Raw genomic sequence first — 22,297 nt, 5'->3', positions numbered from 1 at the left:
GTGAATTCGGCGGTGCGCCTAATGGTATTTATATTACATCCTTTTTGTATGGTGTGCCCGAAATTATCAAAATAAAATCGTCACTCACCACAGAATTTAAACCACTCACCGGACTTGAATAATGTATGGTCAAACACGCCCGGACCAGCCAAAACATTAATATAGAGAAAAATGTAACCTCCAGAATATAATTATCCAATGTGGGTACACCACGTACATTTGCCAAATGACACGCTCAAGCCATGAAGACATCTCTGCAGCAACCAAGATGGCCATGCTCGTCGACTTGAGAACCACCATCCAAAACAACAAGCTACCACACGGCAGGTTCACACGCCTCGCGACCAAGTACGGCTGCCATCGCTCTACCATCACGGCACTGTGGAATGCTCAATCGGTCAACAACAACGACGACAACAATGGATCCATCCACGCTCTCCACAACAAGCGACAAGGTCGTTGTGGCCGTCCACGGATAAGAAACGAGGACGTTTTGGACGCCGTGGCCGGTGTGGACGTCCAATTTCGACAAACGATACGCAGCACCGCGCACCACGCATCCATGTCTAAATCCACGCTCCATCGTCGCGTTCAAGAAGGGCTGCTGGACAGACGATCCACGAATCTCAAGCCAGCCCTCACTCAGGCGCACATGAGCTCTCGGCTGGAGTTTTGCCTGTCAAACGTAACTCAACGCGATCCAACTCAATCTGCGTTTGAGTTCCTCGACTTCGACGATACTATACACGTTGACGAGAAATTGTTCCGTATGGACAAGGACGCACGGGATTTTACCTATCGTCGAGCGAAGATGCTCCCGAGCGACGAACACAGAACAAGCGATTCATCGGCCAAGTAATGTTTCTAGCCGCGGTTGCTCGACCTCGATACGACAGCCAGCGAAACCAGCACTTTGACGGCAAGTTGGGCATTTGGCCGTTCGTTACCCAAGCTCCTGAATATATTGTCGATTTGATACAAATTTGGGGAGGGGGTGCAATCGAATCGCGCCGACCAAACCGATCCACAATCGATCTGATTGGTTGAATTTCATTGAGAAGGTTTTGATTGGCTAATAATTTTGAGCTCATCTGAAGTAGCCAATGAAATCGAATTAAATTCAAACGAAAACCACACCACAACACGAAATTTCACTCGAAAGCACAATAGTAAAATTCAATCTCAAATCAATTACTAGTATACAGCTCGAATATTTAAATAAATTCTTCAAATTTACATTAGTAATATATTGCATAGTGCAAAGGTTCGGTAGTACATACTACGTAGTAGTGCTTACTACCGGGTACATATTAATAGTACTGCGTAGTAGTAGTAGTATTATAATACCGTTACACGATAGAGTAGTACTGCGTAGTAGTATTATAATAACGTTACACGATAGAGTAGTACTTCCCGACTGTTGATGAACTGTAGAGATGGGATGATTAGTTCAGTCACGGCGCCGGCTGTCCTGTGGCCGCGACGACCAACGTGCCTTGCAACGGGTCGTATACCAGCCACCCATGGGGTTTGGGCGGTCGAGAGAGTTGCTCGCATTGTGTATTGTGTGCCAGCAACGCTTGGAAGCGTTGCTCTTGTCTTCGCCGCACTTGGTTGTTGTCAGTAGATGGTGGATGCCGTGACGGCGGCTTCTTGTGGGCACGAGGGTTCGTTTGTGGTGCTGCGGATGAAGATGCTGGTTGCTTGGATGGAGGGGGATGCGCTGGGTGTAGCGAGAGAGGAGAGGACGGGTCGAACGGTTCCAACGCTGGCACGTCCGAGTCGTCGACAATGTCGTCTGTCGAATCGGACCAAAACGAAGGCCCGTGTCGACGCCACCACCACACGAATATCAGCACAAGTCCTGGTAGCCAATACATCCACCGAGATCCGAGGTGCGCCCACATGAGCGACCAGAAACCGAAGCGCAACTTGGATAACCGCCGCGTCTTTCCACCTACCACGAGTGCTTCGTGCTGTCGGAAGGCAGCTAGCCAGGACTCTTGGAGAGCCTTTGCGATCAGCGCCACACCCAGGACCATGTAGACAGAGAAGTACCCGCCCACACCGCCACTGAGAACGCTCCACAAGCTCATGTTGATTGATATCGTGTCACCACCGCCGATGCATAAAGCAAGGTGGACATCCGGATGATTTCCGGATACCCTACCTGGCAAAACAAATAATCTTGTTCATAATATCTGTAGGGGGCTTCTCCGTATAATTTATAATAAAAATTGCTCGCTTAAATAAACATTATACATCTATATATAATACATCCACCACGATCCGAGGTTACAAATTACATGTTAACATAGAATTCAATATTTTAAATACTAGAATTTTAAATACCACGACACTCGAATATATTTCGTTGCGATCTTGCAATGTTTGCTAGAGCGTCATTTTGCTTCAGGAACAAAGGACGAGTCGAACATGTTGGCCAAGACTGTCGCAGCACGCGTGGGCAAGGTGGCGCCAGCGTCGAGTCTCCTCCTCGTGTGTGACATCCAAGAGATCTTCCGCACGCGCATCTACGAGATGCCCTCCGTCATTCATGCATCCAACACCCTGGTCCGCTTCCCCTCCGTCGTTCTCGCTCTCAAGACAATGGTGTGTGTAGGTGCAAGCCGCCAAGACGCTGCAGATCCCCACGGTTGTCACGACTCAGTACGCGGCTCGGTTTGGCCCGACGGTGCCGGAACTTGAGTTTGGCCCGGACGTCAAAACCTTCGACAAGACGCGCTTCTCCATGCTCACCGACGATGTTCGCGCCGAATTGGACGCCACCAAGCCGACGTCGATCATTCTATGCGGCATCGAAGCGCATGTGTGTGTGCTGCAGACATGTCTGGACCTCCTCGAACAAGGATACGACGTCCACGTGCCGGTCGACGCGGTCAGCAGCAGCACGTCACTCCTTCGGTCCACGGCCTTGACCGTACGATCCTTCTTCGTTTATGATGGGGACGATGATGCCTCTGTTGTGTTCTGTAGCGCCTCCAGCAGTCGGGGGTGTACTTGACGAGCGTCGAGAGCATCGTGTTTCAACTGGTGCGGGACTCCAAGCACCCCGACTTCCGCGCCATCTCGAGCCTCATCAAGCAACATGGCGCCATCCCCTCGGGATTCCATCACGATTTTTGATCGTCTGGATACACGGAAGCCTCTTAAGCATTCCTCTTCAAGTCTCAATCTGTCCTTCCTCAAACTGACGTAGTAGAAACCTTCTCATCTATTGCAACGCCAGAACGCAATGACGACAGTGATGTTGGTTCACACATGCCGTCCTAGGTTACTGTAGTTCCACCATGCTATATGATTACATATCTGCGGGAAAGTCAAACACAAGATGCGCGTCGTCGTCCTTGTCGGCGGCGTCGGCCCCTTCCCTCGCCACCTGTACGTCCCACCACACTGTCAGTCGTCATCACGTCGGTGATGCTTGACATGGCCAAACCAAAAGTCGAGCAAAAAGCAGTATGATTGGCTAAAAAGAATAAAGGCCAAACCAAACGTATGATTGGCTAAAAAGAATAAAGGCCAAATCAAAAATATGATTGGCTAAAAAGAATAAAGAAAACAGGACGCACAATATGATTGGCTCACACAATTATCAAGGCAACTCGAAAAAACTCCATTGATTTATAGATTTACAGATTTCGGGTTTATTAGATTGTACAGTCGATTCGACATTGGAAGAGTGATTGTGGGGTGCTCAAAATCGACCAGGAAATCACCAAATAGAATCGATATACGACCAATCAAAAATCAGAACACGAATCCAGTACCCAATCACAAAGTATCCACGCTTTGACCAATGTATTCGTGTGTACATGTAGTGGTGGGTAAAAAGACAATATTAGATGGACGGACCTGCAGCACATGAATCACGCGGTGGTTTACTCGTGTCCACTGGACAAACTTTTGCAGCTGCGCGTCGTTCAGCGGCCCCCGAAACAGATCCACCAAGTTCTACAGTCGTCACCACCACAATCATTCCCATCATAGGACACACACTCTTGACACTTGTACGATAAGATCGATCACTTTGAATGGACCTCGGAGTTTGGAAAGTGGAGCCATTCTTGGGCGTGCAAGGCAGCGACGACCTTCTCAACTAGCGCCACCTTGGTGGCTTCGGCGTGGATGGCTGGCTCAAGGCGCGCCAGCTGCCGGCACTGCGCGTCTGTGAGCCCCACTTCTAGTTTGAGAGATAGAAACTCTGGGTCATCGCAGGCAGCCAACGCCAGCATCCAGCTGTCGTCGTTCGCGTCTTGGAACTATTAATATCAAAACCCCCAATAGTCAGCAGGATAGGTGCAATATATATATATATATATATATATATATAGAACGGAAAGACATGAATAATCGAACCATTGTTGGTAGTTTGAATTGTTTAGGAATTTTAAAATAGGTGGATGATTCACATACACAAAAGCCACACCAGCAGCATCACGATCGTCACTACTAGTTGTGCAAACACATCGATTTAATATAATATGAACCAGACAGAGAGCGATAAATACATTACATATATACAAATGCATCGAATATATATATTTAAATATATATATAGAAGCTTCGACGGATGCATATATATATATATATATATATATACCACGAGCGCATGACGAAGGAGTTGGGCGAGGAGCGATGCCGTTTGTTGATGTTTGGCATCTTTGGTCAACGTAATGCTTTGTTTGTGTTCGCCTAATGAACAAATACATCTATATCACATATATATAAATATACTACAGTATATCGCACCACAGAAACCAATACACAACATATATATATATATATATATTGTCCTTCTACCCAAAATTTGGAACTTTTGTGCTCAATCGCCAAATCTATCGATCGATTCTTTGCCCTCACTTCTTTTATATGTAAAAATGGTCCAGTGTTTCACACTAATTGAAGTCACATACTAATTCGATACGTTGCATTGGTCGAAGAGTGAATAATTTGGTTGGCTACTTGATTCATGTTGTGGGTTTTGATTGGTCGAATATATCGATTGTCGGCCGATTTTTATTTGGTGATTCTGCTCATTCGATTGAGCACTCCACTTCAATTTCGAATCGATAATATATATATACATATATATATATGTATATATATATACATCACAAATATCGGTATGGTCAATAGAATACATCCTACCTCCCAGAGCTTCCAAGAGCGTTTGAATATCTCCTTGACCAAACTCATGCGCTAACGACTTGGCAAGGATGTTCTCGAGCTGGTTGACTTCGGCTTCGTAGGTCTCGACCAGCTCCTTGCTGCGTTTCCGTCGCTGGCCAGCTAGGTCTCTATTACGCGCCAGTCGCTTTTTCTTTCGCTGGTCTTCTTCAAGCAGCTTCTTGTAGATATTGAGCAGGTCTGGGTTGGACAGGATGTTGCGCACTTGGTCGCGGGTGATCAGGGAAGGGTCGGTGCCCAGGAGCTTGGACAGGATGTTCATGTCGAGCTCGACTGGGGGTTGACGCGATGGGGACGACGACGGGGGATGTTCCGCTTTGATCGACGGATCGTCCTCGGCCACGCGCAAGTTGCGCATCTGGGTCTCCGTGCTCGCGACAGACGACGATGCACCGGTCGTCTTGTCCTTGACATAGAGGAACTGCGGCGGAGTCTTGTAGTCGGGGAACGCGGCGCGCGGGGCGTGACGTTTCCCGCCTTGTTGCTGTTGTTGTTGGACGGAACTGACTGCTGGAGCCGCCGAGTCGTCGTACGGGATATTGGTGCTTCGTTGCGATGGGGTTTGGGTCTGGGAGTCATAGTACCCATACTCGGCGGACACCGGAGGGGCGGACATCCCGAGGTGCGACGCCACCGGTGCGACGTCATACGATCCCAACGGCGCCACATCGTTTGGGTACAGCATCATAGGTTGCTGTTGCATCGGGTATGCCACGTGTTGTTGCTGCTGGGAACGATGCATCGGCTGCTGCTGCATATACATGTTGCTCATCGAATTCAACGGCTGCTGCTGGCGATGTTGCTTCCTTTGCTCTTCTTGCATCATCACCTGCTGCTGGTAAGTGGTATATGATGGGTCCATGATGTTGAGTTGGCGTGCGGGAAAGTGGGCATGTCCGGATACTTGTGCCCTTTCCGGATATACTGGCGAGGGGCAAGGTGTTGGCGCGATTATTTTACAATATTATAATCTAACTTGGTATTTGTAGACCAAAGCGTTATTATTTGAATTGCACCAAGATCTTCTTGAAAAGTGCTCCTGTGATAATGTGCTGGCTCGACGACGTGGACATTTGGAAACGGTGACATTATTCCGTGCATTGATGTGGACGGAAGGATACTGATTGGCTAGAATGTGAAACGGATATACGCACATGTAGCCAATCAAAATAGTGTCCAGCACGTGCTCTATTGAAGCGAACAGAGATGAGCATTAAAGCATGTCGAGCGCCGCTGTGTGCGCGTCCTGAAGCACTTCGAGGGGTCCACCCCATCGCAACATGCACTTGAGCGCGCGCCGCGACCACGGAAGTCGGACGACTTCACGCAGGAACGTCACCACTTCAAAGTGACCGCGCTCTGCCGCTTCTTCCAGTGCCAGCACCGTGCATCCTTCGTCCCTATTCTCATGGAGCCATTGCACCACGGCAAGGTGTCCGTACTTGGCGGCGGCGTCCATGGCCCAAGTGTTGCATCCTTCTCGTCGGTGGTAATGCAGCCACTTGAGCACGCGCAGTTGTCCAAACTCGGCCGCCGCGTTCATGGCCGGGCCGCCGCATGCTTCTGGGCGATACGCGTCTAGGAATTGCACAATGCCCAAATGTCCACATGCCGCCGCGTATTGCATGCAATGCTTGGGAAACGAGTTCACAGACTCGTCGGCATGCAGGTACTGGAGGACGTTGAACTGGCCGTTGATCACGGCAGCTATGATGCAGTCGTCGAGCACGAGCTTGAAGCGGTACATGCGACGCAGGCGACGCATGGCAGTCACGTTGCCGACCGACGCGGCGTGGATCACGGCGCGCGTGGGGCCTTTCGGCACGCACCGGTGGAGATGGCGGATGCGAGAGAGTCCATGGATTGCATACCACGCAGGGAAGATGGTGTCGAGTTGTTCGAGGTATTCGACCCATCGATCGAGCCCGCGGCGGGTCTTGCACTGGCAAAAGCGTACTTTTAAGAATGGCAGGATATCTACATACGCGCCTGGTTGAAATTTCGCCACTACAGGGAGTAGTTCCGTCGAAAGAAGCACCCGTGTGTATACGTTGGGAACATGCTGTGGCGGAGATGACGAAACAACATCATCCTTGATTTGCCGTTTAACGCGCTTGGCGGGAGGCAGGCGGTGGGGATGTGGGGAAGGAGATGTATCGTCGTCGTCGTCCGTGTCGCTGTCATGGTTGTTGGGACTGGCGCATGGCGGGATGTGATTGCCGTCGTCATTGTCTTCGCCGTCCTCAAGGAAGATGGCAGAGCCCTCCACGATGACGTCTTCGTTCTGCGATGGGGCCACCCCGAAGAACACGCGGCGGCAGAAGTTCATCACGTTCGACACGACCATGACCAAGCCAATTCAACTGTGCGAGAAATGTCGAAATCTTGATCTTGACCAATAGGAGCCGACAAGTTTAAGCTATTTAATTGGCTTAAATCCAAGCAAAATGCGAAACCTAACCAATCATTTGTGAATATCGTGCACTCTGTGACCAACGGCATTGCACTTGAAGCACAGATTTCATTAACTTGCTGCCTTCTGGTACTACTACTGTATACGTATACGAAGTCTGACGTTACAGTACAGTAGTTAAGCGCACTAATTGGGAGTTTTACAGATTTATCGAGGAGCTTTATTCGACTGAAAGCGTACTCGGGGCTACTAGTCATACGGATATGTCAATCACTGTCGTTGCCTTGCTTAACAGTGAGTCGACCCACAACCGCAACATTTTATGTTATTTCATTGATTTCATTTCGACTCTAACGTGAACATTGTTACGAATCCTAGTGCAATCCTCATCAAAAGACAAACATACGTGCGCAAAATCAAGTTCAAGTTCGCTTTGAGAATTGGCAAGGAATGTATGAAAATGATACTTACTGTTAGAACATTAAACCTATTGAGACATAACGTCTAAATAGGTTAAATGTATCATTTTCATCGAGTTTGTAAATACCGAAGTAATTTTCTTTCTGATTGACACTATGATGCACGTCACCTATAAACTACCAACTTTTCACAATTTTTTCTAACTTCTATTTCGTATTCATTACTCAAAATTTCAGCAAATTGAGACGTAGAATCGTCAGATCTCAATGTGGTGAAGAAATTCTACGTCTCAGATTCAAATTTGGTGATGAATTGGTCCAGAATAAATATTTAACCTAAGTAGTGGTATTTCACATCGGCTCATGGCCGCTGAGATGAATCTTGATTTTGTATGTGGCTCTTATCCGAATATAATATACGGAGGCAGTTGGGACCTTTAACCTCACCCTGGGAGTGATAAAACGCATGAAATCAGTATTTAACGTATTTGATTTTGGGTTTAACTACATTAATTGTACGTTAAACAATGAAACCTCCACTCTTCGATTTGGCCAGTTGGAAGTTTTTAGATGACGTGCATCATACATCATACCAACATCAACGCATGATACTTTCTTTACCTACTTCAGCTCTTGGATCGTTTTTGCTCGAGTAAAGCGCACTCGGCCTTCGTCACCCGTCGACACGTGACTTGTTGTGCACACTTGGCGGCATGACTGTTACCTTCGGCCCACTCCGCCAGCGCGGCCTGCGTACCGCATTCGTCGATTTAATATGGGTGTTTTCCATGTATTCGAATTTTGCCCAATCATGTTCAAGCGCATATCTGTTAAAAACTACAACTACTGCGTTGTATTTCGTACTACTTCAGTATTGTAAAACCCAATGGAGTGACAATACAGTATACCACCAAAGCGTAGGCGTGGAAATGGCAACGTGGTTGTACGGCCTCTTACTTGTCAAGTAGCTATTGATTCGAAATGCACTTATAGCTTGTTGCGGAAAGACTAGTGAAAATCGAGAAAACTGGCGGTTTTCGCTACTCACCAATCATCGCTACCTTCCTAGAGTTACTATCGGCTGATATCACATCCTCATATGTTTCATTCCAAGTCACGACACAATATACATACAGATACTCTACTCTAGTATACTACGTGTACTGTACGTAGTAGTATAATGTACGTGTTGGAAGCACAGGTGCTGCAATAAACTCGTTTGATTGGCCCATTCATCGGTCCGTTTCATAAATAAGCCAATCATATCCTCTCGTTTAGGTTGCATTTCAATGGCCACAGGATTGGCCTATAGGTAAAGCAACTGCGATGCAAAGTCATACATTTCTACCTCCAACTTAGATTCGCCCTCAAGCAAGTCTCTGACTGGCAAGTACACTGTAACAGTATGATGAATGGCTTTTAACTTTGCATGAATTCTTCATTGACATTCTGATTTCCAATTGACAGTAGCCAATCAAATTGCATTATGCATTCGTTTCGTCCAATCATATGGATTCCGATCGCAGATTGCCATTATTCGAGCATCCATCATTGACTGTGAACGATGCGACGGGAGGCGGGACAAAGGGAAAGTCCTGGAGACAGCGTAAGTCCTCGTGCTCCCTCGGACGTCCACACAACGATGTGTATGTCTTGACGGCACGCAAGGTCCGTCTACTTCGTCGCCCCCTTCCCTCCATGCGACCTTCCAACATGCATGACCTAGAGCTGACGAGGCCGCCAGCCATGGCGGCGGCGATGCCGTCGTTCACCCTGTCGTTTCACGTTTCACAGCATCATCGTGGCGTCGTATGGGTCGATCATCATGCTCTTGGACGATCCCCACGACACTGTGCATCGATTGCGGTAGCGTCGCCACTGCTACCTCGGAAAGTGATGGAACATGTAGGCATGAAGCGCACGCAACCTTCCCCAGCCTGCCTGTATCGCAGATTTTGTTTTAGCAATGTGTTCATTTCGAATCCGCAAAGTACCGTATTAATGTGTGCCTGTCGTTCCTGGGGAGTTATATAGAGTTTGGTTAGATATTGTGCGTGGTACGGTTATGGTTGTGTCCGCCAATCAAATGCAAGAATACTCACGGGACCCAACCAATGACAACGGATATAGGTATGTTGAAGGTGTCGTTGGGTTGCGGTTCAATGGTATTCCAACACGTGTGTACTGGTGCCTGCGTTGCTGTGGGATGCCAGTGCGTTCAACCGTGACTAAAGTTCATATTCATGCTAACGTTAGCTTACGTTTGACCCTGTCTTGGCGGCTATATAGTGTATAACCTGATATCAAGTAGGTACGATACTTGAAACTGCAGTCAGCCAAGGCATATTCACGTGTAAAGTGTTTGCATTAGGCAGGATCGGTCCAATAGTATCCATCGAAAGCAACGAATACACCGCAGAGATACCCGCCACCAGGAACAAGTCCGCCAACAAATCCAGGATGGTCAGTCCACTGCGACACCCAGTGCACGTCTTGTACGCCCAAGTCGGAGAATGCTTGCATCAGTGGCGTCCACAGCACTTTGCACTCTTCTTCTTTGCCACCTCCTCCTCCCTCGCAAGTCTCACATACACACACCCCATCGTGTCCCTTGTAGATGTAGTCCCAGTGCTCTCCTGTGGTGTACGTCATGCCGACGCAATCCTTGACGCGTGGTTTAACGTCGCCGTTGTCATGTGGGTTTTTTGGGGCCAACAACGCGTTGAACTCATACGCAGCCCACGTTGTTTCGTTGATCAGACGATCGGCATAAAGAAGCACGGGGATCACAGTCCACCGCGCCCATGCCATTGCTTCCTGTCCGGTAGCGCAAATGGGTTCAAGGCGGGCCACCATCTCCAACGCGTCTTGCAGCTGGCGCCAATCGCGGACGTGTTCTTCTGCGGCATGTTCTAACGCACTATCGTCGTCCACCACCTGCTGACTAGACACGTCGAATGGCATTTGAAACTCGTCGTCGTTGTAGATGAAGCCGCTCCTCGTCAGTCGACCTGCAAAGCCATGGTAAAATGGACACGACTGGCCATAAACGGTGTCGACATCACGCTGACGGCCGCTCTTCGGCTTGAAGTAGGAAGCAGGAGATCTCTTCAAGGCATTGGGGAATCGGCTAAGGCACTCGGCTTTGGCAGCTTCGGCCATCTTGAGCGCTTTGAATTGTGAATGCAAAAGTTCGGCTCGACGTAAACCTCTGTCAATGCATATTTCACAGGTATAGGGAGGTTTTATAAGCTGGGCGCAAGAACCCATCAGTGAGCTTCCACATAACTGCTGCTTCACTCCACAAGACACACCCATCGCAAGCCAACACATCTGCATATCGCTATACCCCGACTGCATCCTTACCCCTGTGCAAAGCACACCTGGAGGTGCTGTGAAGCTGCTTTTTCCCTTTCACGTTTGAGTGATGTGGATGATTGGTTGAAATAACATATTAATAGCGAATCAGATTCAGCAATAGTACTCTTAAAAGTACGCTTTTCAAACAAGTTCGATTCGTACTTAATTGGGAAATAACGTGGCAGAACCACGGACGTGCAATACAGTAGTATACAGTAGACACTTGAAATATGTGAAATTCTCTGAACTTGGATTGAAACGACATTTGAGATATATGAATGTGCTGAGTGAATACAAAGTCACATATAAAAACGACAGAATATAAAACTGACAGTGATCGTTTGCAACATTATTATTATGTCAAGAATTCCACACACATATCCTGTTGGTAGTAGGGCGGCAGCATTGAAATGACAAGTACTAGCTAGCTATGCTTGCGATATTAGGCCAACGAAGCGACCACCGTCGATGTATGCGACGCCGTCACCGCTGTTTTCAGAGAACTCACGCAGTAGACACTCGCGCAGCATACGTTGGAGTACAGTTGAAAACGTGGTTACCCAAGTGCCAGCAATACTCGTCCAATGGTATTCACCTGCTGGTACCAACCACCACGTTCAGTACATGTCCTTTCGCACACCCTCCAAGTCCACTGAAGTTTTGCTGATGCTGCAGTCCGACATGTAACTACATCGTGTCAAGGGGTCTCCAACGATCGACCAGCCCCAGCCTTCGACGGCAGTTTCAATTCCAAACGACCCTGCGGCGTGCCACGTCACTGCGCGGTTGTTCGTCTGCAACTACGTCAGCAACGACAGTACCAACGTTGTGAAATATATTCGACCAATACACAATCCCCCTACACACTACAACCATTGCTTGGAGCACTGGAAGCAGTTCAGGTCGGTACCACCACCACCCCCTCGATACAACATGACAAAGGTCGACTCCTCAATCCCGCACACGGAGCAAGAGGGCAGTTTGTCCCACATACGAGGAGCGCCATCAGGGGGGGTGGGGGGTGGCATCATGGCAATTGACGACGTGTTGCTGGTGTCACTAGACCGCAAGTCGGGGACATCGACCCACGGTACTTCGTTCGTGGGGGTTCGAGTCGATAGAAACCGTGAGTTGGTCGAGAATCGACCCTTGCCTTGTCGACGAGAGCGACAACACGATTGCATTCCCAATGAACAAAGCACAACCACTAGGACTGCCAAAACACACCCGACCACCACCACCCAAGGAGAGAATTGTTTCGAGGTCGCGGATGGTGGAACTGCCGTTGATGGAACGACGCCCGTGCGAACCAAAGCTGATGTCCGAGGAGGACGAAACGTTGCTGATCGAGAAGGCGGTGGTAACTCTGTGGTTAGCACTTGGAGAGTTGGGGAGATGGTCCTCGGTGCTATGGGCATTGGTGTTGTCGTTTTTGGTGTCGCTGACGACGGCATCGTGGATGCGGTGGTGATCTGAGGGTTTTTCTTTTCACACAAAGGTGTCGCAGACCGTCGAGGGACGCACCCGAGCACGATGACGGGTAGGCGGCTCGGCACGACTTCGCAACACGACCCAAACACGAGACGAAGCTGAGGGCCGGGGCAAACGCCAAGTCGAGAAGCGTCGCTGCCACCACAGGTACGGCCGTTCGGGGCTGCGAAGACGCCAGGCAGTCCGACCACGCTGACATCCACACCATCAACAACCAATGCAAGCAAACCTGCGACCATAACTACGTGGACAACGCACGAGGTACCCATGAGAGCACGTGACGGTATTGTGTAAAAGTGGCTGCATATGCCAGCAAAGAACGAAATGTAGGGCAGTAACGATAAGTCCACGGCGGCTACGGGGTTGATGGATTTTACGGTTGCCTTTTACGACGATTTGTTTTTCCAGGTTCATCCATGTGAACAAGGAAAGGAGGGAACCATTCTTCCAGCGCTTTCGTGCAACGTTACACCGTGCACCATACTACCAACGTACAGAATGACGATCTACTATATCATGTTCTCACTCTCAAAGGTACTACATCGATAGCACGAGTGGTGTTATGACGAGCGAGGATGCGAGGGTGGCAGATGAGACCAACGGTAGATGGTGGCAGTGGTGGCTATTGCTCCTTGGTAAATTAATCTTGTATTACCCTTTGATTTCAAGTGGGAACTACAGTACTACAGTAGTATCCGATCATAGAGCCTCTGGAGTGATGATGGGTTCCGACGGAGGAAATTGAGACTGATGCAACTTTCAACAGACCATCTGAGCAGGATCCGACACAATCGCAGAGTTGTTTTGGCAGTTTCGTTTGTGGATGCTTTGCATAACGTTATGATGACAACGATAGGATAAACCTCGGTGAATTTATCACGAGGTTCAACTGTCCTTATGAGAGTGTATTTCGATTGGTCTATATAGGACTTCATACTAAGAGTAAGTACTGCAGTACAATGCACCCCAACGACACACAGCGTCAATAATACCAATATCGCAGACTCCCGTACACCTTTCTTCAAGTCAGTTGGACCTGGTTAGTCCTGAATGAGAATCATGGGATTGGTCGACAACGTTTGTACGATCATCCTCGGATGCCTTTCTCACGAATGTGAACTGTCCATAGTATTGTGTGTTTTGATTGGTCCATTTCGTAACGGACGAAATCCATAAGCCAATCAAGTCGTCGCAATTGCTTTCAATTCGACATTTCTATTGAGCATTTCACCCAAATTTGGACTTCTGCTGACGTCTCCAGTTTCGACAATATCAACAAATGCAATCAACAGCCACTCGTCCTACAAATGTTCCAAGCTGTACGCTACGACAATCGCCTCGTCCAATCGGATCGTCGAAAAAATCCTGACCAATCGGAATTCAATCATTTGTCGGTCATCCAATCACGGCGGGACCAACTTTTGTCGGTTTTGTGTCGTGTCTGTCTTATACTACGTAGTATGTCTATATATCAATCAACACCAGGGTAGAGATCTAACTGTTACAGTAACAGTGCCCCCCCCTCACCTACTAGTCCCGATGCAAGGTGAACCCCGTGCCGAGTTCAATATGCGCCAGCTCTTGACGCACTTGGTGGCCTGTGAGAATGGGCGGGTACTTGGCCAATCGGTCTGACGTGGCAAAACGACCGACGGGCTGCAGCGTATCGTCCGAATTGATGTGGGAAAACAGCGTCGACGATACGCGCCAGAGACTCTGATTGGCCAATCTCCGCGCTTCGATCACGGACAGCGTCTCGTTGGACACGACCACTTCGTGGAATCCGGCCTCCAAGTACCCCCCCGTGAGGTATTCGATCTGTTTCCCAGCCTAATGGTACGTAGAATCGTCGTGGGATGAACGGGTGATTCAGAGTCAAGTTGGTAGACAAAAATATGGAATTGAACGTACTTGCACCAAGAGACACCCGTCGGGAACGCGAACGAGGGCCTTTTCACCGTTGCGCAGCCAAATGTACAGACCTGGGAACCGTGACTTGCCATGGATAGTCAGCAAATTCAGATCTACAAGAACCCCAGTGATTAAGAATGATACCCAATACGTAATGGAACATGAGTGAGGAATGTACCGTAGTGGTAGCCAGCCAAGACGTCGTTGAGCGTGTTGTACTTGCTAAAGTTGCTGCCCGTGGGCGCCAGCAGATGCGGCGCGACAGTCATGAGACTCGAAAACGCATCCTTCTCAAGACCCAATCCCAGCGCCGCCATCTGGACGATTTCGTGGATGGCCGCGAGCATCTTGTTGCCCCACATGTTCATCACATCTTCCCACTCCGGAAACGCCTTGGGCACCACAGGTTCGGCATTGAGTTCGGTAAATTGCGAGTTCTACATCACACAAGCCATGTGGATAAGCTAGCTTCCTTCAGATAGATAAAATCGATCATACCTCAGGACGAGGACCCGCACGCCAGAAGAAGCGACTCTTCTTGTCCAATTCTGGCGGACACAGCGTCACTGGCTGGTGTTCTTTTGCCAACCCTTCTGCGCGAGTGCAATGGTTGCGCGCCTTTTCTTGCTGTTCGGGGGTCACGCCTACTTGGAAGCTGTACTCGGGCCGCGCGTCTTCGATAAAGTCAGTGTGCTCAAAGTATCGCTCCATCAAATCCAAGAACAGGTTGTTGTCGGCTTCCGTCGCGCGCTACATGGGAGGAAATGGGATCATGTCCTCATCCGGGAAGTCAGAGGTGGGACTTCCTATGTACCGGGTCACGGACAACGAGCACGCCATACTTGTGGAGGCATTCCGCCACCTTGTTGCATTCGTCGACGACGTCGGCGGCCGTCAAGTCCGCGGCGCCGATGAACTTGGTCAAGTCAATCACGGGAAGGTCGGCGATCGGAGTACTCATGGGAGCTCAAATTCAAAAATGCGCCGTTGCAGTTGGGTATGATAGTAGCGTGTTTTTATATTTTACATTATAAACTTGGAATTTGTATTGGATTTGATTGTCTGCTTAATAATATACTCAAGACAGGCAACATATGACAACCCGCGGCTTATTTGAAACGTGGAATGAGGCTTTCCATGAGTGATGAGTGAGGAATGCTGTCGACCATCCCCGCATCTCCGTCGCTATGCTTCTGGCACATGGAGAACTGGCGGAGGAAGCGGGATCGACGTACGAGGTCCACTCCCCGCGGAGAAGTAATGGGTCTCTTCAACGTACCACAGGGACGAGAGCAGGACTGTGAATGCTTCGCGTCGCAGTCGTGCCGTCACCACTCGGCATTTGTCTTGCACAGTGACGAGGGAATCGGCAGAGATCGATGGAGACATCAGTCTAGCTAATGTCGTGTGGACAATCGTCGTCGTCTGTGATGCAGGCAGGCTGGGGAAGGTTGCGTGCGCTTCATGTCTACATGTTCCATCACTTTCCGAGGAGAGGGTGGTGGACGCTACCGCAATCGATGCACAGTGTCGTGGGGATCATCGAAGAGCATGATGATTGAGCCAGACGAAGCCACGATGATGCTATGAAACGACAGGGTGAACGACGGAAACGCCGCCGCCATGTCTCGCAACGTTGTCAGCTCTAGATCATGCATGTTGGAAGGTCGCATGGAGGGAAGGGGGCGACGAAGTAGACGGACCTTGCGTGCGGATCGCAGGAGAAAACGGTCGTCGGTCATGTGGATGGGAAGTGTGGAACAGTGTAACATGCATGGACTGTTCCGTGTTGACATGAATCATCGCCTCGGGAGGAACACATGACATGATGTCCTGTGCAGCGGCGAAGCATGTCCGAGCCGCTTCCTGCCTTATGATTTATTACACGAAGCATGAAGTGTATGTCGATGTACCGCAGAGTGGGGACAACAGACAAGTCGAACAGCGTTCTCACCAGGGTTGGTGGTGTCGTCGTAGGCCTTGGGTTGTCTGTCGCTGTCAAAGTGCCGTCTGGACGACATACATACCGGTAGTGAGGGTCCTCCTAGGGGGTATGAGGACTTACGCTGTCTCCAGGACCTTGACTTCGTCCAGCCGACCGCCGCATCGTTCAATGGACGCTTCCAGTGAACGGTACAGCACGTCGCGACAATCTGCCATCGTGGAAAAACAGAATGAATCGAGATATGTAAGAATTCTTTTGATTGGTTGAAATATTGGCATGATATGATTTGATTGGCTATAAGGTTGTAAATCAGATGGATAAATATTATAATTGTTCGGACTTCATGCAATCAATCCAATTCCTCTGGCCATCATCAAAGAGTTGACATGCACAGATCATAGGCCGTTGAAACATATGGTAAGTTATTGATCACAATTCGTATTACAATACCGTTGGAGATGGATGCTGCTCTTATTTGTGTTATTGATATTTCAATGTTAACAATGTTTTAATATGGATTCCTTGAACTATTAAAATAGTTCAAGTATTTTGGCCAACTTGACACCTAAAATTATTTTAATAATATAACTTACAATTAATCAGAGTACTACTCGTAGTAGTACGTTGTATATTATTTTATTAATATATACTATTATGCTTGGAATACAATCACCTGTGCGTATGGGATGCCAGCACCAAGCGAGGACGAGAATGACACAACGGCGGCGCTGGCTGAGTGGGCCGAGGGTTTCACCCGTGCAGAGAAGTGCGCTCGACAAGTGCAGTACCGCAAGATGAAGAAGAACGAAGTCAACAAGCTCAAACAAGTCATTCACCAGTTGGAGCTGACGAAAGCGACCACCATCGCCCGTAACGCATCGAGCAAGGTCAATCGCATGCTGTCGTGGAAGGACGTGGCGGAAGCATTGTTGTGCGACCGACGGCTGGCCGAGTCTCAACACAAAGCTCTAGCGAAGGACCAGATACAGAACAAGAAGCACCTCCTCGAAATGTACCAGTGGGTCCTGGCCCAAGTGTCGTTGCAGGTACAGATCCTCCCAACTCATGCTCTTCCCTGATATGTACATGGAAGCGAGCTCCGAACGCCATGTGCTCGACTTGGCGGAACGTCTCCCTCTTAGCTAGTCCCGAGTCGCGCTCCCTAGGCAAGCAATGGATCACGAGGCAAATGTACCACAATCGTGACCGCGTCTTCCAGCAGTATGGGTATCCTTCGCTGGACACGACGGCGCCCGAATACATATTCCATGTGCAGATGACGTTCAGCGAGAATGGGTATACGCTGGAGTACATTCGCCAAGCCGTCTCGACCTGGTCACTGGAAACATTTGTCGACTACTACAACCAGACACTACTACCCCTGCAGTGCGCTGTCATTTACTTTGACCCGACGATTCCTTTGGTTAGTACATACTACTACTAGTTAATGTTATACTGGTAGTAGTATGATTCACCAACGCTGTCGATTGATTGGTTGATTTTGATATTGTCGTTTTCCCCAAAATTTCGACTTTTGTGCTGATTCGCCAAATCTATCGATCGATTTTGTATTGCCTTCTATTCGATGTAAAATCGTCCAGTGTATTGGTCGAAGAGTGGATACTTTGATTGGCTACTTGATTTCTGATATGGGTTTTGATTGGTCGACCGATTGCCTGCTGATTTCTATGATGTCCTTTGAAATGTGTCCAAACGTATCCACTACCCCACTGCAGTATCTATATAATCGGGCGTCGAAGGTCAATCATATATATATATATATATATATATATTTGTGGATTAGATCGTCAACGAAGTCGAAGGCCACACGAGGCAATATGCCGTGGTTACTCCCAATAACGAGTACTCGAATGTCCTTGTGGGAGAGTTCCATGTACAGGACGAGTGTACGTTTGTGATTCAGCAAATCCAAAGCGACGAAATGTGCGATGGCGGCACGCCCCAGAGGAACCGCATGTCGTGGTACCTAACGTTCATGTGTTTTCAAATCGATGGCTGACTAAGTTGTAGGGAAATGGTTCGTCGGTTGCCGGGAGGGGGAGGCATCGTAGCTCGAAATGTACTGCTTCTGTCGCAGTTGTTTACTGCGAAAGATGGGTTGTTGTCTCTGGAGGAAGACGCCAAGTCGTGGGGTATCGACTTGGATGGAACTCCCGACCACTTGAAGGAAGCGCGGTACCCCCAGATGTTTATGGAGGTGGCGGAGCGAGAAATTGCCAAGCACCGTGCGTGGTACATTGCAAATAAACAAACAATCCATGTATAGTTAGAGCAAGTACAGACATAACTCGTTGAAATATACTATTAATAGTACATATTATAAATTCTCTACATAGTTCCCAATTCTGCGCGAGTTGTAAAACTGATCTCAAATCTCGCCGCGATATTTTGGATGAAATTGGGTTTCCCCATTATGCAGACAGCACCAAGAAAATGAAAGAAACATGTAGCCAATCAGAGAAGAGTAGTTTCAGATTGACCAATGAGAGAGATTCGTGATCGGTTTGGTCGCCGAGATTCGATTGGTCGGGATCCGGAAATTCGGGCCAAATCTATAAGATTACACTGCAATTTGACAGAATACTACTAGTATTATAGTATTGTACAGTGGATCACAAAAGTCTGCATACCCCATGCACCTGCACTCATGTATGAGTGATTGTGGGATCATTATGCATCTGCCAATCACATGAATGCGTCGTACAGATGGCCATTGACGTAGACAACCTGAAACACCATTTCTTCCGTTTGATTGGTCTTAGCATCCTTGAGAAAAGTGGGATGTCATGCCGTCTGTCAAGATGTTGACGGTACAAAAGTCTGCATACCCTAAACGATTGGAGGCGCTAGACCCCCAATAAATATTCAATGCATCACGTGCACAGCTCACTTTTCCTTCTCACCTCGCACGAGCACGCTAAGACGCTTAAAGCACCAAGCATGCAGGCCAATCCTACCGAAACACCTCCTGGCAGCGAAATATCGCAGGCGATTCGAAATCTGGTGATTTCACACCACCAGGATGGCAAGGGCTACAAGACAATCGGCTCTCTGCTCCGTCTCCCCAAGGGAACGGTCCAAACAATCGTACGGAAGTTCAAGAACGGTGTATCTGCGCCAAAACCTCGCTCTGGAAGACCCCGTGTGACGACGGAGAGCGAAGACCGGCTCATCACCCGCGAAATCAAGAAAAACCGGCGCCTCAGCGCCGAAACTCTGCAAGAGAGTCTTGCTGTCTTTCACGACAAAGACATCTCAACCCAGACGATTCGCCGTCGGATCAAAGCCGAGGGACTGAATGGTCGAGCAGCAAGACGCAAGCCATTCATTTCGAAGGCCAACAAAGGGAAGCGTTTGGCCTATGCCAAAAAGTACCAAAATCGCTTGCCTGAAGACTGGCACAAGGTTCTTTGGACGGACGAAAGTCCATTCAACCTCTCGGGTTCGTCGGGGCGCATCTATGTGTGGCGCAAGGTCGGAGAAGATATTAAGGAAGAATGCCTGGCTCCGACGTTCAAGAGTGGTCGCCAGACAGTCATGTTGTGGGGGGCCATTGGGTACAATGGTGTCGGCACACTGGTGGTGTGTGAAGGCAAAATGAAGTCCACGGACTATCTTGCCATGGTGGAGGAGAGCATAGGCGAAAATTTCGCCAAACTCGGCCTCCCTCTGGACTTTGAGTTTCTTCAAGACAACGCGCCAATTCACAAGACGAAGATTGTCGCCAAGTTTTTCGACGACAACGGTTTGTATTTGTTGAACCACCCCCCCCCCAAAGTCCAGACCTCAATCCTATTGAGCATGTGTGGGAGTACATGAAGCGTAGGGTGCGCCAAGCACCTCCGACGTCGGTCGAGGGGCTCAAAGCTCGTCTTTTTGATATTTGGGACAATATTCCTTTGGAATACATCTGCAAGATCATTGATACCATGCCAAAGAGGTTGAGCATGGTCATTGCCAACAAGGGAGGGTCTACGAAGTACTAGAAAGCTCAAAAGTCGTCATTTCTTACTAGTTTGGTAATGGGTAGGCAGACTTTTGATTCAATCGAAATTCTTTTTCGTGACGCATGTCTTCAACTAGTTGTCACATGCATGGTCTACAGTAATGTGTCGATCCAGGAAGCAATTGTCCTTCGAATACATCCTTTCACACTGCAAACCGAGCAATACATCACAAAATAGCCTTCAATGACATCGTTGAACACGGGGGTATGCAGACTTTTGTGATCCACTGTACTACCAGGGCAGAGGTGGGGGAAACTATATATTCTGGACCAGAGGTATTTATTTAAATTGAATGATGTATATTCTGAATGGACCTGGTCAAAGAATACGCAATTAATATTTGCTGGCTGAACTCAATTATATATTCTGTGTCGTGTCTAGGTGTGTTGTGCTTATGTAATTGATTTGACATAGTCGACCTCAAATCCAAAAATTAATATGGAGATCGTAACAACAGAATTAGCCGTGTGCACGGTCGATTATGATGCATTCGGCCGAGATAGATCGTTGATATACCCAGATTTATCAGCCTTTGCCCGGTACAGTACAGTTTAAAGCATGTAATTCTGGGTGGAGTCTCGTTATCCTGCGTGAATAAAAATATCCACTTGAGACGTTTGTTAAGGTGTTGGAACATACATAGTATATGTGGCTCGGAGAAACCAAGAGATGTTTACAGGTATTGTCAAATCCATTCGAATCAGCAGAATTGAATGTCGTACCGTATAGTGTATATGTATTGCGACAGATTAATCTATTGCGACTCGTGTAATAACTGATAGTTTTCTTGTAATAACTGATACTTGTGAACATGTTGAATATACTTCAAATTTGTATGACGCAATGGATTGATAACTAAATTTTGAGAACGAGTGTCAGCTGGTTGTGAAATATCTATCACCTGTCGCAATACATATACACTATACGGTAGGAGAATCGATTAAAGAACCGCCTGAGCCAATGAAATCACGTCATGTCGAATTTCTGCCAATCCAAACGTTTGACCCCTCCGCATTGGGCAAAACCATATACTGATCTCCCCCCTTAAACGAAACGGGGTAAACTTGATAATTTTTGAAACTTTATATTATCCAACCATATCGGAAGGTGATGACTTTTTCAAAATTCGAACACTTGAATCGTTTGGCATTGAAATGGATGACATCATTTCCACTGTGAGAAACTGCTGGAGACGCACTGGCATACTCAGCTCTGACTTGGAGACGCCCAGCGCTTGAATGCATGTATAAATGGTTGGTTCAGACAGCCTGCAAATACCTGTAAGAGTTAATTTACTGTGTGAATTGCATAATTTGCTCCGTTTCGTTTAAGGGTGGAGATCAGTATACTGTATATATACTAACGTTATATAATCTTTGTCGAACCTCGGACAAGATTGGATGATACCAATATCTATATCCCCATTACATTGTCTACGCATGTAAAGCAAAGATCGCATCTATTTAGTGTATAAACCCACTACAGTAGTATTCGACATGGTTGGTTATGGCTTGCTGGC

The 22,297-nt window shown here is 48.1% G+C and overlaps 10 protein-coding genes across 16 annotated transcripts; 3 read left to right on the top strand and 7 right to left on the bottom strand.

Annotated features, from left to right (window-relative positions):
• Positions 1-268: 268 nt before the first annotated feature.
• Positions 269-859, top strand: H257_16997 (hypothetical protein; the record flags this gene model as incomplete). The annotated part of the gene is made up of 1 exon (XM_009845631.1): positions 269-859. The coding sequence occupies one exon, from the start codon at positions 269-271 to the stop codon at positions 857-859; it is 591 nt and encodes a 196-aa protein (XP_009843933.1).
• A 502-nt stretch (positions 860-1,361) lies between these two features.
• On the bottom strand, positions 1,362-2,126 carry H257_16996 (hypothetical protein). The gene has a single exon (XM_009845630.1). The coding sequence runs from the start codon at positions 2,094-2,096 to the stop codon at positions 1,455-1,457; it is 642 nt and encodes a 213-aa protein (XP_009843932.1). The 5' UTR covers positions 2,097-2,126; the 3' UTR covers positions 1,362-1,454.
• Positions 2,127-2,405: 279 nt separating this feature from the next.
• On the top strand, positions 2,406-3,281 carry H257_16995 (hypothetical protein). Its single transcript, XM_009845629.1, has 3 exons — positions 2,406-2,574; positions 2,624-2,941; positions 2,998-3,281. Exons 1-3 carry the CDS (start codon positions 2,437-2,439, stop codon positions 3,145-3,147), a joined length of 606 nt encoding a protein of 201 aa, XP_009843931.1. The 5' UTR covers positions 2,406-2,436; the 3' UTR covers positions 3,148-3,281.
• Positions 3,231-6,088, bottom strand: H257_16994 (hypothetical protein). Of its 3 annotated transcripts, XM_009845627.1 has the most exons (5): positions 5,173-6,088; positions 4,625-4,716; positions 4,062-4,283; positions 3,877-3,975; positions 3,231-3,400 (listed from the first exon to the last, which is right to left on the bottom strand). In XM_009845627.1, the coding sequence occupies exons 1-5, from the start codon at positions 6,071-6,073 to the stop codon at positions 3,323-3,325; spliced, it is 1,392 nt and encodes a 463-aa protein (XP_009843929.1). In that variant the 5' UTR covers positions 6,074-6,088; the 3' UTR covers positions 3,231-3,322. The 3 variants fall into 3 exon arrangements, with proteins under 3 accessions (XP_009843929.1, XP_009843928.1, XP_009843930.1); XM_009845626.1 differs by lacking the exon at positions 3,231-3,400 and having other exon boundaries at positions 3,747-3,975; XM_009845628.1 differs by lacking the exons at positions 3,231-3,400; positions 3,877-3,975 and having other exon boundaries at positions 3,999-4,283.
• Positions 6,089-6,281: 193 nt separating this feature from the next.
• H257_16993 (hypothetical protein) lies at positions 6,282-7,580 on the bottom strand. Its single transcript, XM_009845625.1, has one exon. The coding sequence runs from the start codon at positions 7,556-7,558 to the stop codon at positions 6,425-6,427; it is 1,134 nt and encodes a 377-aa protein (XP_009843927.1). The 5' UTR covers positions 7,559-7,580; the 3' UTR covers positions 6,282-6,424.
• A 2,686-nt stretch (positions 7,581-10,266) lies between these two features.
• Positions 10,267-11,214, bottom strand: H257_16992 (hypothetical protein). Its single transcript, XM_009845624.1, has one exon. It carries the CDS (start codon positions 11,203-11,205, stop codon positions 10,411-10,413), a length of 795 nt encoding a protein of 264 aa, XP_009843926.1. The 5' UTR covers positions 11,206-11,214; the 3' UTR covers positions 10,267-10,410.
• A 1,055-nt stretch (positions 11,215-12,269) lies between these two features.
• On the bottom strand, positions 12,270-13,133 carry H257_16991 (hypothetical protein; the record flags this gene model as incomplete). Its single annotated transcript, XM_009845623.1, has 1 exon — positions 12,270-13,133. The coding sequence occupies one exon, from the start codon at positions 13,131-13,133 to the stop codon at positions 12,270-12,272; it is 864 nt and encodes a 287-aa protein (XP_009843925.1).
• A 1,153-nt stretch (positions 13,134-14,286) lies between these two features.
• On the bottom strand, positions 14,287-15,816 carry H257_16990. 2 transcript variants are annotated; one of them, XM_009845621.1, is made up of 5 exons: positions 15,620-15,816; positions 15,304-15,555; positions 14,984-15,242; positions 14,806-14,918; positions 14,287-14,724 (listed from the first exon to the last, which is right to left on the bottom strand). In XM_009845621.1, the coding sequence occupies exons 1-5, from the start codon at positions 15,764-15,766 to the stop codon at positions 14,425-14,427; spliced, it is 1,071 nt and encodes a 356-aa protein (XP_009843923.1). In that variant the 5' UTR covers positions 15,767-15,816; the 3' UTR covers positions 14,287-14,424. The 2 variants fall into 2 exon arrangements, with proteins under 2 accessions (XP_009843923.1, XP_009843924.1); XM_009845622.1 differs by having other exon boundaries at positions 14,287-14,918.
• On the bottom strand, positions 15,799-16,978 carry H257_16989. Of its 2 annotated transcripts, XM_009845619.1 has the most exons (5): positions 16,871-16,978; positions 16,719-16,815; positions 16,509-16,671; positions 16,318-16,450; positions 15,799-16,273 (listed from the first exon to the last, which is right to left on the bottom strand). In XM_009845619.1, exons 1-5 carry the CDS (start codon positions 16,963-16,965, stop codon positions 15,991-15,993), a joined length of 771 nt encoding a protein of 256 aa, XP_009843921.1. In that variant the 5' UTR covers positions 16,966-16,978; the 3' UTR covers positions 15,799-15,990. The 2 variants fall into 2 exon arrangements, with proteins under 2 accessions (XP_009843921.1, XP_009843922.1); XM_009845620.1 differs by having other exon boundaries at positions 16,509-16,815.
• A 430-nt stretch (positions 16,979-17,408) lies between these two features.
• H257_16988 (hypothetical protein) lies at positions 17,409-19,073 on the top strand. 3 transcript variants are annotated; one of them, XM_009845616.1, is made up of 4 exons: positions 17,409-17,796; positions 17,844-18,173; positions 18,555-18,733; positions 18,782-19,073. In XM_009845616.1, exons 1-4 carry the CDS (start codon positions 17,437-17,439, stop codon positions 19,035-19,037), a joined length of 1,125 nt encoding a protein of 374 aa, XP_009843918.1. In that variant the 5' UTR covers positions 17,409-17,436; the 3' UTR covers positions 19,038-19,073. The 3 variants fall into 3 exon arrangements, with proteins under 3 accessions (XP_009843918.1, XP_009843919.1, XP_009843920.1); XM_009845617.1 differs by having other exon boundaries at positions 18,555-19,073; XM_009845618.1 differs by having other exon boundaries at positions 17,409-18,173.
• The last annotated feature ends 3,224 nt before the right edge of the window (positions 19,074-22,297 follow it).

Source organism: Aphanomyces astaci (genome assembly GCF_000520075.1).
Source record: "Aphanomyces astaci strain APO3 unplaced genomic scaffold supercont1.96, whole genome shotgun sequence".
In the NCBI taxonomy this organism is placed as follows: domain Eukaryota; phylum Oomycota; class Saprolegniomycetes; order Saprolegniales; family Verrucalvaceae; genus Aphanomyces; species Aphanomyces astaci.
This window is presented reverse-complemented; position numbering and strand designations above follow the sequence as displayed.

What these genes read in the sequence shown, in the direction of transcription:
- H257_16995 (XM_009845629.1), top strand. Translation starts at nt 2,437, where the DNA reads ATGTTGGCCAAGACTGTCGCAGCACGCGTGGGCAAGGTGGCGCCAGCG. An exon ending in TTCATGCATCCAACACCCTG is followed by an intron (nt 2,575 to 2,623) that starts GTCCGCTTCCCC and finishes TGGTGTGTGTAG; the next exon opens with GTGCAAGCCGCCAAGACGCT. An exon ending in TTCGGTCCACGGCCTTGACC is followed by an intron (nt 2,942 to 2,997) that starts GTACGATCCTTC and finishes TGTGTTCTGTAG; the next exon opens with CGCCTCCAGCAGTCGGGGGT.
- H257_16996 (XM_009845630.1), bottom strand. Translation starts at nt 2,096, where the DNA reads ATGAGCTTGTGGAGCGTTCTCAGTGGCGGTGTGGGCGGGTACTTCTCT.
- H257_16992 (XM_009845624.1), bottom strand. Translation starts at nt 11,205, where the DNA reads ATGGCCGAAGCTGCCAAAGCCGAGTGCCTTAGCCGATTCCCCAATGCC.
- H257_16993 (XM_009845625.1), bottom strand. Translation starts at nt 7,558, where the DNA reads ATGGTCGTGTCGAACGTGATGAACTTCTGCCGCCGCGTGTTCTTCGGG.
- H257_16994 (XM_009845626.1), bottom strand. Translation starts at nt 6,073, where the DNA reads ATGGACCCATCATATACCACTTACCAGCAGCAGGTGATGATGCAAGAA. An exon ending in GCTCTTGGAAGCTCTGGGAG is followed by an intron (nt 4,717 to 5,172) that starts GTAGGATGTATT and finishes TTTGTTCATTAG; the next exon opens with GCGAACACAAACAAAGCATT. An exon ending in TCCACTTTCCAAACTCCGAG is followed by an intron (nt 3,976 to 4,061) that starts GTCCATTCAAAG and finishes TGACGACTGTAG; the next exon opens with AACTTGGTGGATCTGTTTCG.
- H257_16990 (XM_009845621.1), bottom strand. Translation starts at nt 15,766, where the DNA reads ATGAGTACTCCGATCGCCGACCTTCCCGTGATTGACTTGACCAAGTTC. An exon ending in CTTGGCTGGCTACCACTACG is followed by an intron (nt 14,919 to 14,983) that starts GTACATTCCTCA and finishes GGGTTCTTGTAG; the next exon opens with ATCTGAATTTGCTGACTATC. An exon ending in ACGGGTGTCTCTTGGTGCAA is followed by an intron (nt 14,725 to 14,805) that starts GTACGTTCAATT and finishes ACGTACCATTAG; the next exon opens with GCTGGGAAACAGATCGAATA.
- H257_16989 (XM_009845619.1), bottom strand. Translation starts at nt 16,965, where the DNA reads ATGGCAGATTGTCGCGACGTGCTGTACCGTTCACTGGAAGCGTCCATT. An exon ending in GTCAAGGTCCTGGAGACAGC is followed by an intron (nt 16,816 to 16,870) that starts GTAAGTCCTCAT and finishes TATGTCGTCCAG; the next exon opens with ACGGCACTTTGACAGCGACA. An exon ending in TCTGTTGTCCCCACTCTGCG is followed by an intron (nt 16,672 to 16,718) that starts GTACATCGACAT and finishes ATCATAAGGCAG; the next exon opens with GAAGCGGCTCGGACATGCTT.
- H257_16988 (XM_009845616.1), top strand. Translation starts at nt 17,437, where the DNA reads ATGCCAGCACCAAGCGAGGACGAGAATGACACAACGGCGGCGCTGGCT. An exon ending in TGGCCCAAGTGTCGTTGCAG is followed by an intron (nt 17,797 to 17,843) that starts GTACAGATCCTC and finishes TGTACATGGAAG; the next exon opens with CGAGCTCCGAACGCCATGTG. An exon ending in CAGAGGAACCGCATGTCGTG is followed by an intron (nt 18,734 to 18,781) that starts GTACCTAACGTT and finishes ACTAAGTTGTAG; the next exon opens with GGAAATGGTTCGTCGGTTGC.